General features: G+C 37.1%; 1 protein-coding gene across 4 annotated transcripts in view; it reads left to right on the top strand.

Annotated features, from left to right (window-relative positions):
* The first annotated feature begins 1,914 nt into the window (after nt 1-1,914).
* Nucleotides 1,915-16,388, top strand: part of LOC125253381 (glucocorticoid receptor-like) — a 73,201-nt gene continuing 58,727 nt past the window's right edge. Inside the window, exons 1-2 of one of the 4 annotated variants that reach the window (XM_048167329.1) lie at nt 1,915-2,965; nt 3,958-5,015. In XM_048167329.1, the coding sequence (XP_048023286.1) occupies nt 3,967-5,015 (1,049 nt within the window). In that variant the 5' untranslated portion in view covers nt 1,915-2,965; nt 3,958-3,966. Of the gene's footprint in view, nt 2,966-3,085; nt 3,724-3,957; nt 5,016-16,388 lie in introns of those variants that run through there. The other 3 variants (XM_048167327.1, XM_048167330.1, XM_048167328.1) reach the window with 3 other exon arrangements.

Below are 16,388 nucleotides of genomic sequence, written 5' to 3'. Positions count from 1 at the left end.
AGAAATCAGTTTATCCTTTGCTGAAACGTCCTCGTCGTCGTGGAGAGCGCAGTTCATGGTTACATAGCAATGACAGTCGCCACGGGAGTGCAAGCGCTCTGGCAAGAAGGAGAAAGCGGCACGGCCACACTTTCCACATGTTTTTAGAACGGCCCCTATACCACAATGCAATGCTCTTGACATGACCCTCCATTTCCTGTGTGATGGATGAATCGGAAGTAATTATGCAATGGTTCATTTGACAAACACGAGAAATTGCGGGTCAAAGTGAGAACATTGCATTGTGGGATACATTATTCCATGCATACATTAAAGGTGCAATATGTAATATTTTCTGTCCACTAGAGGTCGCTAGAGACCTATTCAAAACAAAGGCGCAGCTTGATGACGCCAAGTTTGAGCGCGGAATCTTGGGACATGTGGTCTTCACCTCAACGGACGGTGCAAAAGAATTGGGATAGGACTCGAGAAGAAATCATGTTCATGGATGTGATTATTAACGTTACTGTAGTATGAAGCAGAGCAGGAGCGAGTGTTGTGGAGCTGAACGAGGAGCTGGAGCGATTGCGCAACACACGCCTCACGAGCAGCAGAACTTTTATTATGACACAGTCGCCGGCGCTGCTTCCGCTTTTCCGGTCATGAGAATGAGGTAACGCAGCTCTGTTTATCATATTAGATACATTTGAGTGTGTTAAAATGATGTTATAACGTTACTCTGTGCATTCGCTCGGCGGCTGCTGTGAGACACTGTTACACACTGCAGTAAGATAGATCGATTTTAGAATATCATATTAAATGCTGGATGGCTTGTGTTGATAAATGGCATGCAATTCATTTTAAAACGTATTGTATGATGGAGAAAAAGCTGTATTACTGTTACTAAAAATAAAGTTGCATCTGATTATGCTATGATAGCTACTTCACAAAATAGTGTTTTTCTCTGAGGCATGGTATGGTACTCGCAAAAAATCTTTGGTTTTTACAAAATAAAAACGGAAACTGAGGATAATGCGGGTATGACGCGATTGACAGGCGACTCCTCACACGTCCCGGAGCCTTGGTTAAAATTGCAATTTTCTCACGATTTACAAATAGTTGCTAATAGTACTCAAGTGAACAAAATATTTAACACTGGCCTAGTGCTTTTTGGATATTTTACTGCAAAAATCGTACATATTGCACCTTTAAGCTCTTATGCTCATTTTGACAGATATTCTGTAGATGATTTACATTCAGAAAATGTGCTTACTATGCACAGAATGCATAGCATACAGAAATAGTAAGAACGGTATAGGAGCAACATTGCTGTAATGTCTGAGCAAACAGCTTGTGACTACAGACACTCCTTTTTTTTCCCGTTTACAGAACCAATTAGTTGTTGATTTATTACAAGCAATATATGTTGCACACCATGTCAGCCCATTTTATCTCAAATTTTGTCTTTTATCTATCAATGATTAAATACTTTAAAAACTATAATCAGGGTTATAAATGGGCTTAATGGCAATAAAATGAATGAGAAAATGCTTTTTGTTTCATTTTTGTTGTTGACATGCTGTGCATCCAGTCAATTGGTTTTAGCTAGCAAAGTGATAATCTTCCTTTTCAGCTTGTTATTTAAAAACAAAAAAATCGCATTGTAATTCAATATATAATTTTAGGACACTTTGGTACAGTCTACAGTCATCAGTTGACAATCTAAATTCTGAATCCTGAAGCAAAGTTGATGTTCTGCTGTAAACCATTCAGCAATTTGGGAACTTTGTTTCTATCATCATATCCTACACGATAGTCGCACATTTACTGGAATAGTTCAATAGCCTCTAAATGCATCGTATGCAACATGCAATATTTTACACGTGACACGAGGGTACGAATATTGACATTAAACTGACCCCTTGTGCGCATGTCGCTTTCTCTTTACTCAACAGTCTAAAGTCTCACCTTTTACATTTATCTTTATTGAGCAGATGTGGACTAACAAGCGGACATGATGCAATACTGGACAGCTGTTACTCGTTTTATCCTAAGATAGAGACGGAATAACCAAAGGCTATTCTTTCTCGATTCGCATTAATTCCGCGAATGTGCCCTTTGCCCCTTTATTTAGCCAACGGACTTAACTGCGCCATCCTGAAATCTTTTCTCGTACACTCTTCAGGTCTTGTATATGTCTGAGATAACAGAGTTCGTTGTGAGGCGCGTGCAAAAGTTGCGTTATGATGTATGAAAGTTGCAGCGCTCGCGACTGCTAATGTGCATTAGCTAGCGCGCTCGAGGTCGCAAACGAGTCCGTCTAATCAAACTCTGAAGTACAAACCGCTTGTGGACAGTCTGTATACCGTGTCGTCGGTTTAAAATGACATAGAGCGAATGACATAAGCAGTGCAGGCTACACACGGAGTGACCGTTTCTGTTTCGACCGCATCCAAATGAAGCGGCGGTGTTTGTGTGTTCGGTGACACTTTTGACATTAGCATCAGTGTCAGCTCGTTTGTCGATTCGGATTAAGCTTTCATTGTGATTTGTATTCGCATGGCTCGAGGGTAACTTGTACTGGAGTTTGTTTTTCCTTTTTTTTTCGTTGTTGTTGGAGGGGCGTTTACCGTGTTGAAGCTAGCAGAAGCTTTTTGACGGGTAGATCACGGGCTGTCGGGAGTTTGACAAGCAGCTTATGTAATGCTGGCGATTCCCCGCTCGACCTCAAAAGACGAATAACAACGAGTATTCAGAGCGCGGCTAAGTTTATTTCGTGACACGACTTGTATGCGTCGTCATTACGGCGCATTTTGTTGCGTTTGCGACTCGCTGCTGTTGAAACACTGTCGAAGCTGCAGCGCGTCTTGTCAAATCTATTTACCATGCGGGAAGTTAAACGAGAAACTATTGTGAACACCATCTAAACGCATGAACAGCTTTGGACTTGTGTAGAAATGCATTTTTCGTCTTAAATCTTGTAAAGGTAAGTCTGTCTCATGTACTTGGGGTCATTAGCTTTCCATGCGTGTTGAATAGCATTTAAAATCACATACAATCTGCATATATTTTTTCTTGTTTTAATGTTTACATGCCTTGAAATTTCGAATAACAACCCATATAGCTGCTCCTATATAGCTTAATTTTTTTTTTTTTTTTTAAATGCGTCATTTAGGCACTCCTGGCCTTTTTTAACTTTTAAACCATAATTGTTTTTAATTCTCGTTAAGTAATTTAGTGTTTATTGGCATTCTGTCTGATGTTTATGTATGTTTAGCAAGTACATTAAAGCGGTTTGTCAGACTGAAGTTTATTTTGGACGCAGTAGCCAAGTTCAACCGACAGGTGGCAGCACTGCGGTGCATCGACTAATGCGTTTGGAGGATTTGTATGAGTTTTAATGTCTCTACGTGCCTCAAGCCTTCATTATCTGAGCAAACAATCGCCTCATCAAGCTCCATTTTGTGGGATGAGTTCGTATGCTTTGCTGTAGTTTTATAAAACGACAGAATTTATTACTGCTATATGCAGACTATTGATTCAAATAAGTTGTCAGGAGGAAAAAACAAAAGCTCGTACAAGGGTCAAAGACAACTTAAAAGGATTGTTCAGCTGTAAAGTGTTTAAGATTTGCATGGCCAAATCATTGTATCACCTCAAGAGAGCTTTGGTGGCAGCAAATGTATAGAAATGTAGTTTCGTATAATATTGTTTCATTCTGTTTGGAGCTGAGAGGAACTTCAGGTGGGAGACGTACTCTATTCAAAGTCTGCATGTGTAATATTTTCTGAATAACTCGGCATCATGAAGTAATGTAGAATATTAAAAACTTAGTTAGGTTTACACCTGCTTTATTTCAACATAAGTGCCATGTAAAATACTATAACTTAATAGCAACTCCTGCTTCGTTTTATATGTAAACAATGTCATGTTTTCATAAAATTAATTGCCTTTGTCTTCTTTCTGTCTACACAACAGGACTGAGATATGGACCGTGGACTAAAACGCAGCAGTAACAATGCTGAGAATTTAACTTTTGGGGAATGTATCGAGAGAGGCCTCATACCGGAAATTGGTGTCAGTGTGCCCACTTTAAATACATCAAAAGATTTCTCAAACGGACTGAGCGGTAGTGACGCTCAAAGAGGTCTGTCTATGGTGGATCCATCCTTAATGGGAAGTAACATACAAGAACCAGATGTTAAAGTATTTAAACACTTCAGAATGCAGCAGGAGCACCAGCAAAAGGGAAAAGAGCCCCTTAGTCTCAACATTGGGGAGAACTTTTCACTCTTGGACGAGAGCATTGCAGACTTAAATCGTGGTTCTGGCATCCAGTCGCAGGACACTTTTACAATGAAAATGGAAGAACTGTCCCCCATGGAGAAAGATAGGCTGGACTTTCCACCCTATGGCCAGCTGGAGAAGGAAATGGATGGCCACGAGAGGGTTATTGGAGACAACACCATGGACATCCTAAAGGATCTGGACTTACCCGACTCACTCACTGACCTGAATGAGATCTACGTTGCCGACGAGGCTGCCTTTCTCTCCTCGCTGGCAGTGGATGATGCCCTGCTGGGAGAAGGCAACTTGCTGAAGGATACCAGCCCTGTTGTCACTGGCAACAGTGCAGCCTGCACAAATGTGAACGGCACGAGGAAACGGCAGCAGATGGTGGAAGCCAGTGTCAACATGCCGGTCATAAAGACGGAGAAAGAGACAGACTTTATCCAGCTGTGTACACCGGGTGTCATCAAACAGGAAAGTGAGAGGCGGAGCTACTGTCAGATGTCAGGGATGGGTGGGTCTCACGGTGGGCCCACCACGTTGGGCGATATGGGTGGCCAGGGATACCACTATGGAGCGAACACCGCCTCAGCTGTGAATTTACCAGATCAGAAACCTCCGTTCGGCCTGTTTCCTCCCCTACCCACCATGAGTGACGGCTGGGGTAGAGGAAATGGATATGGAGATTCATCTGGGATGCAGAGAGCCAATGAGACAGTACTTCCGTCCACCTATCCATACAGCAGGTAGGACTGACTTTTTTTTTTAAAGCTGTTGAATGAGCAGCTTTATGATTATTATGATGGTGATATGGATAAACAGTGAATAATTTCATCTAAAATGAAATGAGGCTAAGGTCGTGCAGATCATTTTGCATAATTGCCTGTTTTAACACAAGGTTCCTACTGGTCATGGAACTTATGCAAATTTTAAAATTGTGATTTCCAGGCCGGAAAAAGTAATGGAAATGAATCGAATCTTTTCTGTAGTGAATGTAAGTTTTGTAGTTATGCTGAGCTGTATAATATTTCATCAGCTGATGAACATTATGGAAAATTTTGGGCATTATCCTGCTGAATGTGGGTCATATCGACAAAATGCTAATTTGAATTTTGAAAGACATGCCAATTGTGGGAATGAGATTTCTACATCATGCACAACTTACTAGGGAATTTTAAATTGTAATTTCCAGACTTGGAAAAGTTATGAAAATTAATACACTTTTAAGAAGTCCAAAATGTTTTATAAAATAAAACTGGCAAAAAATAGCATTTTGTGGGTTTAATTTCAATAAAAATGACATTAAAAATCATTATCCAGACAAGCGTGGAAGTCATGATGGCAGTGTGTAGTGCAGTGTTGGAAAGGTTACTTTGGAAATGTAGTAGGTTACAGGTTAGAAGTTACCCTATTTAAAATGTAATAAGTAGTGTAACTATTTCAATTACTTTATTAAAGCAATGTAACTAATTACATTTGATTACGTTTTGATCTCCAGCACTGGAACAAATTTTTATCACTCGCCATGGTGGTAACTCTCAGACAGATTGTAGCACAAAAACAAGATAATTGCAAATTTTTATCTCACAATTCTTATTTTTTCTTAGAATAGCGGGCTATAAAGTTGCAATTGCAAGTTATGAAGTCAGAATTGTGAGATAAAAATGTGCAATTACCTTGTTTTTGTGTTACATACTTATTAAGTATTTAGATTAAGTTACAAAACTTGGGTAATCTAATGAAAAAAAGTTGTGTTTTATGTAATCTGTTGTGAAATACATTTTAAAAGTAACCTACCCAGCTTTGTTAAAGGGTTAGTTCACCCCAAAATGAAAATAATGTCATTTATTACTCGCCCTCGTGCCGTTCCACACCCGTAAAACCTTCATTAATCTTCAGAACACAAATTAAGATATTTTTGTTGAAATCCGATGGCTCGGTGAGGCCTGCATAGCCAGCAATGACATTTCCTCTCTCAAGATCCATAAACTTACTAAAAACATATTTAAATTAGTTCATGTGAGTACAGTGGTTCAATGTTAATATTATAAAGCGACGAGAATATTTTTGGTGTGCCAAAAAAACAAAATAACGACTTATATAGTGATGACCGATTTCAAAACACTGTTTCAGGAAGCTTCGGAGCATTTTGAATCTTTTGTGTCGAATCATGATTTGAATTGCGTGTCAAACTGCTGAAATCACGTGACTTTGGCGCTCTGAACCGCTGATTCGACACGCTGATTCATAATGCTCCAAATCTTCCTGAAGCAGTGTTTTGAAATCTGCCATCACTATATGAGTCGTTATTTTGTTTTTTTTGGTGCACCAAAAATATTCTCGTTGCTTTATAATATTAATATTGAACCACTGTACTCACATGAACTGATTTAAATATGTTTTTAGTACATTAATGTATTAGTACATACATTCCTCTTGAGAGAGGAAATGTCAATTTGTGTTCCGAAGGTCTTACGGGTGTGGAACGGCATAAGGGTAATAAATTACATTATTTTAATTTTTGGGTGAACTAACCCTTTAAATTACATAACTCCATTACATGTAACTATACTGTAAAAAGAATTGTTGGTTTAACTTAAAGTAAGTTACCTGGTTGCCTTAAAATTTTAGAGTTAATTTAAGTAAAAAATTTCAGTTAATACAATGAAGGCGATTGGTTTAATCAACAGAAACTCAAAATATTATGCTATCTGAACCACTGAAGTTGATTTGACAACAGAAAAATGTTGTGATAACACTGGTGGAGTGATTCTCTGTCTACCAGACTCATTTGCCTTGTAGTATTCTTTGAAAAACTGGCCACCAAACATCTCATAACTGCATGATATTTGATAAAGCTGTTGTTTGCAGCTTTAATTAGTTGAACAGAGCATGTGCTGGTCGGCTTCTTCTCCCAGGAGCCCACGTGTGCTGATCTGTATTGGTGCGATGCCTGTCCAAAGCAAACACATGGGCCTCGTGGAGCTCCCGTTGGCCCTGAACGGCACACACTCGCTCCTCTTTGAGCCTTGTTTCAGGAGGCTTTAAGCATTAATAAAATCACCGAGTGGAACTCTTGACCGCTATTGCTGTTGCTGGAGTTTGCAATATTGTTTTTCGGTGAGTGTGGAGAGGACTAGAAGCTATGAGTCATTATGTCTTAAAATTCCCTGAGTACTGGAAATTATATACAAGTGTGTCTTGACTCTTGAGCAATATTACTTGGCTCTTTGGGGTTTAGTTTTCAGGTGAAATGAATATTGGCGTTTTATGGCCAGCCTCCTTGGCTTAGATGTAAATTTATACGCTCTGGGAGATCCTAAAAGATATGGATTTTCTTGACCTCCCGCTTATGCTTTTTGTTCATGTTTCTGATCTGCATGTTTAATAACGATAACTGCCAAGGTAAAGCATGAAAAAGTGACTCATTTTTCCCATCTAACTTGATCCACTGTGTCATTTGTGCAAGAAAAACCTTTAAACTTTTCCCATTGGCCGTCCTGAATGTTAATCTCGCAGTCTACTTAGAAAGCCAAATTAGAGATATCTGGGTCAGCGTGATTCTGTTTAGTGCTGTGTTAGGGGAAACTTATCAGTGTTAGTTACCTGACATCTCACCTGACTCTTTTTTTTTTTTTTTATGGACACGTCTTTGATGTTGGCAGCACTGTATTAATGTTCCTCAAACATTCTCTAACACTGCAAATATTCCAGTTTAAACTTTTAAGTAATATCTGCCTTAGGTGTGCTATTTTGCTGTTGTTTTTCATAGACTTTCTTATGAAGACATTTAAGATTAAAGTCTGAAAATCTCCCTGACCTACACTGATTAAATGCACTCAAAATGTAAACGGCAGTGATGCCTGCATCATTATATTTGCATACTGAATTACGATTGGTCTTCATTGTTACACCAGTTTGTGTCCTGAATTGTTATTGGTCGTCTTCGTTGCATATTTAACCATTTATAGCTGTTTTTTTTTACACTGCGCATTTTGTGTGCAGCAACAGAAAGTAGACATGCTCTGACAACAGCAAAGAAAAAACTTAAACTATTCTTTCAGTCTTGCAAGCACTAGTATTTTTTTTGTTGAGGAAATGCATATCTATTTTTACCCATGTTACCTTAAAAAAACCCACCAAGACAATTTTTGATTTTATAAACATTTCTACTTTTTTAGTCTTTTTAGATATATTTTTTTTGACCAGTTTGCTTCAAAAGATTTACCAGTCATTCTCAGGATTGTGATTTGCTGCTGAAAAGTGATGATAAATCAAGCATGTTATAAATTCTCATTCACATGTAACAGGTCAGATAAGAGGTGGGCCATACTGATCTGTTGATCAGGTTTTACACACAGTGGCACACAATGGTACAGCTTAAATATCCAGTGGCCTTTAGTTCACATCACAGCCATGAATCATTATTTGCTCGTTTGAATTAGAGGTAATTTGACACTTGCAATTAGTGGGACAAAATTCATTTGACTTCCCTGAATTCAAGATGAGTCATCAACATTTTTGGTCCATTTTCCTCGAAGAGTAAGACTGTACATTAAAATTAAAACTTTGAATATTCATAAAATTTAAATGAAAAATTCACATTTGAATGCAATTTGAATGTTAGGTGTGTGTTGGGCAGACGTACAGTACCAGTTATAACATGAGACATGTTGGTGACGTAGGTGAAGTGGTTAATATTTTTTTTTTTTTTTTTTTTGCCTATCCAGTTCAATTCAATGCATCAAGACTGCATTGTTCTTTCAGAACATGAACCCCAGTACAGAGTAAATTGGTTACACACACACACAAAAAAAAAAAAAAAACATAATGGATAGTTCACACGGAATGCGTTTTTTATTCCACTTCCTTGTGTTTCACATTTTTAAATGCAAAAATGCATTCTGTGTGAATGGCCTCTTAAAAAGTGCTGCCTGGGACTTTGATTTTTGGAGTGTCGATGTTGAAATTGCTGACAGTTTTCGTGTTTACATAATACTGTACATAACACTGTCTGTTGAAGAGTTGCCAAGCTTATAATGGGCTTCTTTTTATGGTAAGTCGCATTAAGAAATCACAGGTCACGTTTTTTTTTTGTGTTTTTTTGTTTTGTTTTTTTGGGCTTATTTTTTAAAAAAACATGGGAGATGATGGATGATGCTGGGAGGAGAGGGACCTAATTTTTTATAATTTAATTGAATATGTTTCAGGCTCATTTATTGATAATAAATAATTTATTACAAATAATGTTGGTGATAATAAATACAATAATAATATTGGGCTTGTTTTTGAATCTGTGTTTGCTTATTTGTCTTGCGAGAGTTGGCAGCTCTGTTTTCCTCATATTACTGATATGATTTGATATATTAAAGCAGGCTTATATGCACTTTTGTGACTAGTAAGGTTTTTTTGCATTACATTGTGCCTAAAACTATTTAATTTGACCATAAGTAATATTCAAGTAAAAAATTGAACTTACTTTTTTCACCCCTTTTGACTGCCCTAGTACATTTTAAATGTGTATATCTGCCAAAAAGTAATTTTACAAACTTTCTTGAGTGTATACGCATAAGTGGCTTCAAAGCTAACAAAAGTCTCTAATAATAGTACTTAAACAGTCATAATAATAATTTATTATTAATGACAGCAGTCCTTTAGTGTACTTATGCAGTGCAGCTAGAAAACGTGGCAGTTTAATCACTTTAAACAGTGCCAGTGAGTAATGTTTGACTTCGACTTAGCTTTATTAACTTTAGCTGTTTCCTAAATCACACCTTTGATAATCTTTAATGCCAACATCTCAGTTCTCAGGTTTGTTTCAACTTGTTTTCCAGTCTGAATCAATGGCATTTCCAACAGCGGGCCTTAATACTAGTAGCCGTCTCATACTTCAGCAGAAAGAAATATCTTGTCCATACCGGTCGGTTCTGCTCTCTTTCCTGTGGGCAACATACCGGCATGTTTGTTGCTTCCCTTCACGTCGACAGTCTCAAACTGCATTTAATTTGGATATTAATTCTCCCCAGATGGATGTTCTCTGGAAAGGTCAAAGACAGTCTAGGTCTTCTGCAAAGGAGTCAAACAGTAGTTTATAGCTGTTGAAATTCTAATAAATATCTTGGAATAAATCAGTGTAAATGATATCTCTGCATCTAATAATAATTAGTTGAACTTGACAGGGTTATAAACCCTTCATAGAATATTATAGGGTATACATTAGTGGTCTGCCAATATCAATCTTTTCATTTACCAATACTGAAAACTAAGACAAACAATTTTTAAATCAATGTATTGACAGAAAAAAAAATTAATTTATTTTTAATTAATCAAATACTAGTTATTACAAAACCAGTCTCAGGTTGCGTATGCAACACGGTTCCCTGAGAAGGGGAAGGAAATGCTGCATTTTGGTGTTGATGCTATGGGGAATGCCATAAGCGTGACCGGTGTCTGAAGCATGTGTAAACACTAGTGTTGTAGTCAAGACCACCTAATCTGAGACCAATGTGTGTTAAGACCAACACAATTTACTGCCCATTTTCAACTTGGAAAGTGCCCAAGCAGCATCGCTCGGCAACATTGCCCGGCAGCATCGCTCAAAAAGTTGCCCCGTGTATCATTAAGGGGTTAAGATCAAGACAAGACTGAGATCAAGTCAAGACCAAGACCACACTAGCACTCCTCAAATTCATCTGAAAGATCCACATTTACTGCCTGAGAAATGTCTTATTTTTAATCATTAAATACAATTAGAATACACTATATAGAGCCGTCACCAATCAAACAAAATCACTAACAACAAAATTCATCTTTGCACAGTGGAGGTTACACAGAAGCTGCATCTGAGCTGGTAAAATTATAAATGCATAAATAATGTTGAGAATAATGTTTTAAAAATGTTAACATTTTGTTTATTGAATGTTTATATAAAAGCAATATCATGTTTGCAGTCGTGCTCAAATTTGTGAAAACAGCTCTCTTGCCCTTGTGATATTGCTTAATTATATCATATAGTATAATATAAAAATCCAGTACTTTTTTTTGCTATCATATCTTGAATTTTGTGGGCATTTGTATAATTTTTGGTGACATTTTTGATACAATCCCTCAGTAATTTCTGACCCAGCACATCAGTATAAATAAATCAAATTAGAAACAAGTTATTGATTGCATTTGAAGCATACTGGCAATTTAGTGATATCCCCGCAGTTGTGGTCTTGATCAGTCTTGAAACAATATCCTGAGTCCTGTTAGTCTGAGACAGAGACGAGACTGAGTACAAATGCGGGCGAGACCAAGACAAGAACAAGACCTTCAAAAAATGGTCTTAAGACCAAGACCAGTCTCAAGTACTACAACACTAGTAAACACACCAATATTCATTGGCAGACGGCAGTCAATAAAGTCACATACAGAACCCTCCAGGACAACCCATGGGATTTCTAATTCAATTATATGCATTCAATATACCAGTATTTGATCATTCTGAAAAGTGTATAATTTATAAATAGCCTTTAGTGTCTTTTGCAGTGTTCATGTCTTAGTATTTATTTTAGCACATTTTTGAATCTACCTTTTTTGATATTCTCATTTTTGTGTATGTCACTTGTTAATTTTATTTTATATATAATATATGGTAAAATATGTTTTAATAGTTTTCTGTCTCTCATTTTATTATTCACCAATGCTCAAAGGATTATAGTGATGTAATCTACTCCTATAATCCAGTGTATGTCATAGAATGACAGAAAAGGTTTGCTTGGAAAGCAGATGTCTCTATGAACTGAAGAATATTTCTGCTTGGAAATGAGACTCATTCCTCCAAACACTGCCCAAATGCATAATGCATGAGTCAGGCGAACGGTGAATAATTAGTGTTTCTTCTGAAGCCGCGACTTTACACTTTCCAGCAGATCGCTCTTACTTTTCTGCTGTGGTGGGACTAATGAAAAGATATTTTGCCATTATTTTTCTGATAATTCTGATTTTCAGGCTATTTTTCAAGCAGTGTTCTCTGTCGACAGTAGTGCTTTTCAATTATTTTATTATTATTATTTAACTTTTTTGGCCTTTTTTATTTCTACTGGATGGAAACTGTGTGGAAAGGTGACATCCATTATGGGATCAGAAAATGAGCCAGATTCAAACTTGCAGGGTCGCATGAGCAACCTAACTAAGCCACTGCTCTTGAATATATAATTTGTAAAAGTGTCTGTGTAACTGATCAGAGAAAAACAAGTCCTTTCAGACACCTCATTCTTTATTCATTACTCATTATTTTACGCACTCTGTGAAATATCCGTGTTCCACCATTTTTTACGACATAAAAAATGGGTACTTGTATTAAATTCTGGTGATTTTTAGTCCATTTTAGTCTGTATTTAGACAAGAGCATTTAAACAATTATTGATAAAAAATTTTTTTAACACGTATAATAGAGCTGCACTAGTAGTCAATAAAAGATCACTATCTCGATTCAAACAACCACGCAATCTTATTCCTAAATGATAATGATTCGGCTATGTCTATTAAACCTTTGCCAAGTACAATCACAGCATATTCAAATCTGTGTTAGTGCTGCTGCTGACCCAGAGAGAGCAGTTGTCCTGTATAGGTTTGAAACAGTTTCACAAACCGTCTTTTCAACCACACAGAATCATTATTTCTGTGTTAAAATAATTCTAATTATCACAGAAGTAAAGGGAGAAAAGCTTATAGTTCTCAGTTTATCCAAAGTTGTGCAGCTCTAACATATAATGATACATACTTACCAGTGTATCTTAATTTAAAAGGAGTAAACTTCTTGATATTTCAAAACACTGTTGTGCGTCTGGTTAAAATAAAGTTTTTTTTTTTTTTTTTAATATATATTATTTGATTTTCTCCTTTTAGAGTTTTAAAGAAACTTCAGTAGCTTCAGTAGTTTTTATTTAATAATGATGCATGCTGTTTGAGTCTGAATAGCTTGTACATGGCCCTGTCTAATAGCGGTTAGTGGGGCAAAATTTTCCTGTAAATCTTATTTCTAGGAACAGATTGTTTGATGCAAAGCTTTCAAAAAAGCCTGTTGTACAGTAGAACATGACAAAGGGAAATGGTACAGTTTTCTGAGCAGTGGAATGTGCGTGACATTGGGGCCACCTGCAATCATGCATCTGTTTTTGACTGCTTTTCTCACTCCATTTATGCAATGCAGTACTTGTTCAGCAGGAACAGAGATGTCAGTAGTGTCTTGTGCACAACATGCACTTCAATTTCTGCAGATGCAATGTGCAGTCTGTGATATAATGCATAAGTACCACCAAAACAACAATAGCAATGTACAGTGAGAGATTTACAATATTTATTCTAGATATATTCAAGAAGATAGAAGTCATTACTTTTACAAATAGTTAAACAGTATTTCAGAAGAATTTGATATGAAAATTAGAATATTTTCTAATAACCTGTTCGTCTGCATTTACATTGCTTAATGCATTATACACTGTTTTGACATCATATTTTTGTCCTATGCTATGGGTATCACTATGTCAACCATTGCAATTTTGAGAGTGAATCCCACATTTATATGATGTTTGTTATATCGAGGGTATCATATGTTATGTTATACGATATAATATGTGATGCAACATATATGATTTTATCATGGTACTTAAGGCAAGATACAATTATCATTGCGATTTGAAACATTTTGCGATATGCAGAATATTGGGATAACATATTGTGATATTAGCTTTTTTTCAACTGCAAATGTACCCAAAGTAAAACTTTATCCACATATTATTATAATTATTATTATTTTTTTTATCTAATAACAAAGTTCTCAGACTGTTCATTTTACATCGTCATATCTATGTCCTTAGTCCATTTCTAATTCATTGCTTTTTCCCTTGTATTTTTAGACATATTTTTTAATAGAAATTAAAAATGTTTGCGAATTTCAAGTCAGTGTATTTGTTTTTACAATGCATATTGTTTTAAGCAGTTTTACAAAGAACAGCCTTAGGGCCGTTCACACAGAATGTTTTTTCTATTGTAATGTGCTGCTTTTCCTTTGTTTTTCTATGTAAACGTGCTAGACGGACGTGAATGACCATTATGCTCACGTCTTTTGCTGTGCCTCGCACATGCGCGGCATGTTTTTAAGACGCTATGTGAAGTTAAAAGAATTGCAACTTTTACATGCAGTGCCAGTCATTAATGTCAGTCCCAAAACAGTGGACCAATCAGAAAAACTCGGAGGCGGGGCAAGTGTTGTGAGCTTCTGTTTACAGTAGCAAGTTAGCATGGCAACGGTTTTATTTAACGGCAACATGGCGGAGGAGGCCATAGCCAGTGCAGTTATTTTCTTTTTTTCTATGTCAAAAATAGTATCTATCTATTCTGCTGTTTGCCTTCTGTTATTGCCATTATTGCATCACGTCTCAAAAGTGTGTCTCGAGACCCTCACATTATGTGCTGCGGTTTAGGGTTTTTTTGGCCTCTCCATGGGCCCTATTTTAACGATCTAAGTGGATAGTCTAAAGCGCATGGCACAAGTGCACTTAGGGCATGTCCGAATCCACTTTTGCTAGTTTAATGATGTGAAAAAGGGTCGGCGCGCCAGGTGCGTGGTCCAAAAGTGTTGTCTCTATTCTCTTAATGAGTAATGGGTGTGTTTTGACCGTAATGTGCAATAAACCAATCAGAGACTCATCTCCCATTCCTTTTAAAAGCCAGTTGCGTTTGTGCCATGGTGGATTCGCTATTTACATGGCGGACTTTGCAAGCAGAAATACTGAATGCTTCTCTAGCTCTAGCTTGACTTTAGAGCAGGTTTCAGTTGGTCAATGGCGCAGTCGTTTTCAGTTGCCTCAAAATAGCAACACGCCAACAATGTACCTAAATACTCCTTGTTTTCAGACCAGCACGCTCATGGGTGAACAAATGGGCGCAAATGTATTTGCTATTTAAACAATGTGGCGCAGGACATGAAAATGATAACTGCGTTGGGCTGAAACTAGCAAAACACACTTGTGTCGCGCCTGCCGCCGCATTGCGCCGGGTGTATGATAGGGCCCCATGTGTTCGCTATCACAATTTTTCTAAAATGTAAACAAGCTCTTTGCTGTTGCACTATACACATACTACTTTTTTTTTTAGAAAGACGCCTAAATTTACCTTGAAAAAAGCTTGCAGAAAATACAGTTTTGTGAGAATCACCCTTCAATCTGATGGTTTACTTTGACAATCTATTGATAGCCCTTAGCTATACATGGTGTTTTTGGTTGTGAAAAGAGTAGCCAGAATATTCAAATAAAACTCCACTTTCCACAAAAAAGTGGAATTGGTATTCCACGAAATGGAGAGAAAGTCACGTTGGTTTGGATTAAAGGTAAACATGAAGATGAGTAAATGATGAATTTTCATTTCTGGGTGAACTATTCCTTTAAGATCTACGGTCTCGCTCTGCTCTTCAAGTGGGAGTCCTTGGCCTGATTTCCTGGCTCCAGTAAAAGCATCTGCCCTCCCCTCAATATCATTGGAGGAGGAGTCGGGCTGTACTGTAAGTGGGCTTGGAGCCAGCTGGACTAAAGTTGCAACTTCACCCTCAAGCTTAGTGAATTCCTCCCCTCTCTCTGTTTGTTTTGAGATTTCCAGAAGCTTGAGATGGATTTGCTCTGGGGTGCCGAGTTATTGCACTCTGTGGAATGCAGTACCTGAATCCTGTGGATATCTCATTGGCACTTCAGCACTTTTCATTGGAAATTGATTGAATTATTGGTGTTTGTTATACACACTAACTGTTTTGTTTTTTTCCCAGACTTAAAACCCAATCTAAAGATTGGTGCTCAGACAGATGTCCTCTGCTCTTAATAATGAAATGTACAGCAGGATATGGTTGTGTTAGAGAGAACATCTTTTACAGAGAATGGAAGAATACTATCCTTTGGACTGTATTGCCTCACAAAGATCAAACTCTTAAAGTTTAATTTGAATTTTAATTAACCTCTTAATTATTTATTATTATTATTTTTTTTTTTCAGGAAAAGTGGTCCAGTAAACCTTATTAATATCAGCATAAAATGCTGTCCAGTATATTCAAAATGACAAATTATACTCTTGCTAACAAACTTGAT

The sequence above is a fragment of the Megalobrama amblycephala genome, linkage group LG18 (genome assembly GCF_018812025.1).
Source record: "Megalobrama amblycephala isolate DHTTF-2021 linkage group LG18, ASM1881202v1, whole genome shotgun sequence".
NCBI classification, from domain to species: domain Eukaryota; kingdom Metazoa; phylum Chordata; class Actinopteri; order Cypriniformes; family Xenocyprididae; genus Megalobrama; species Megalobrama amblycephala.
The sequence above is the reverse complement of the archived record's forward strand: the minus strand, read 5'-3'. Positions and strand labels throughout refer to the sequence as shown.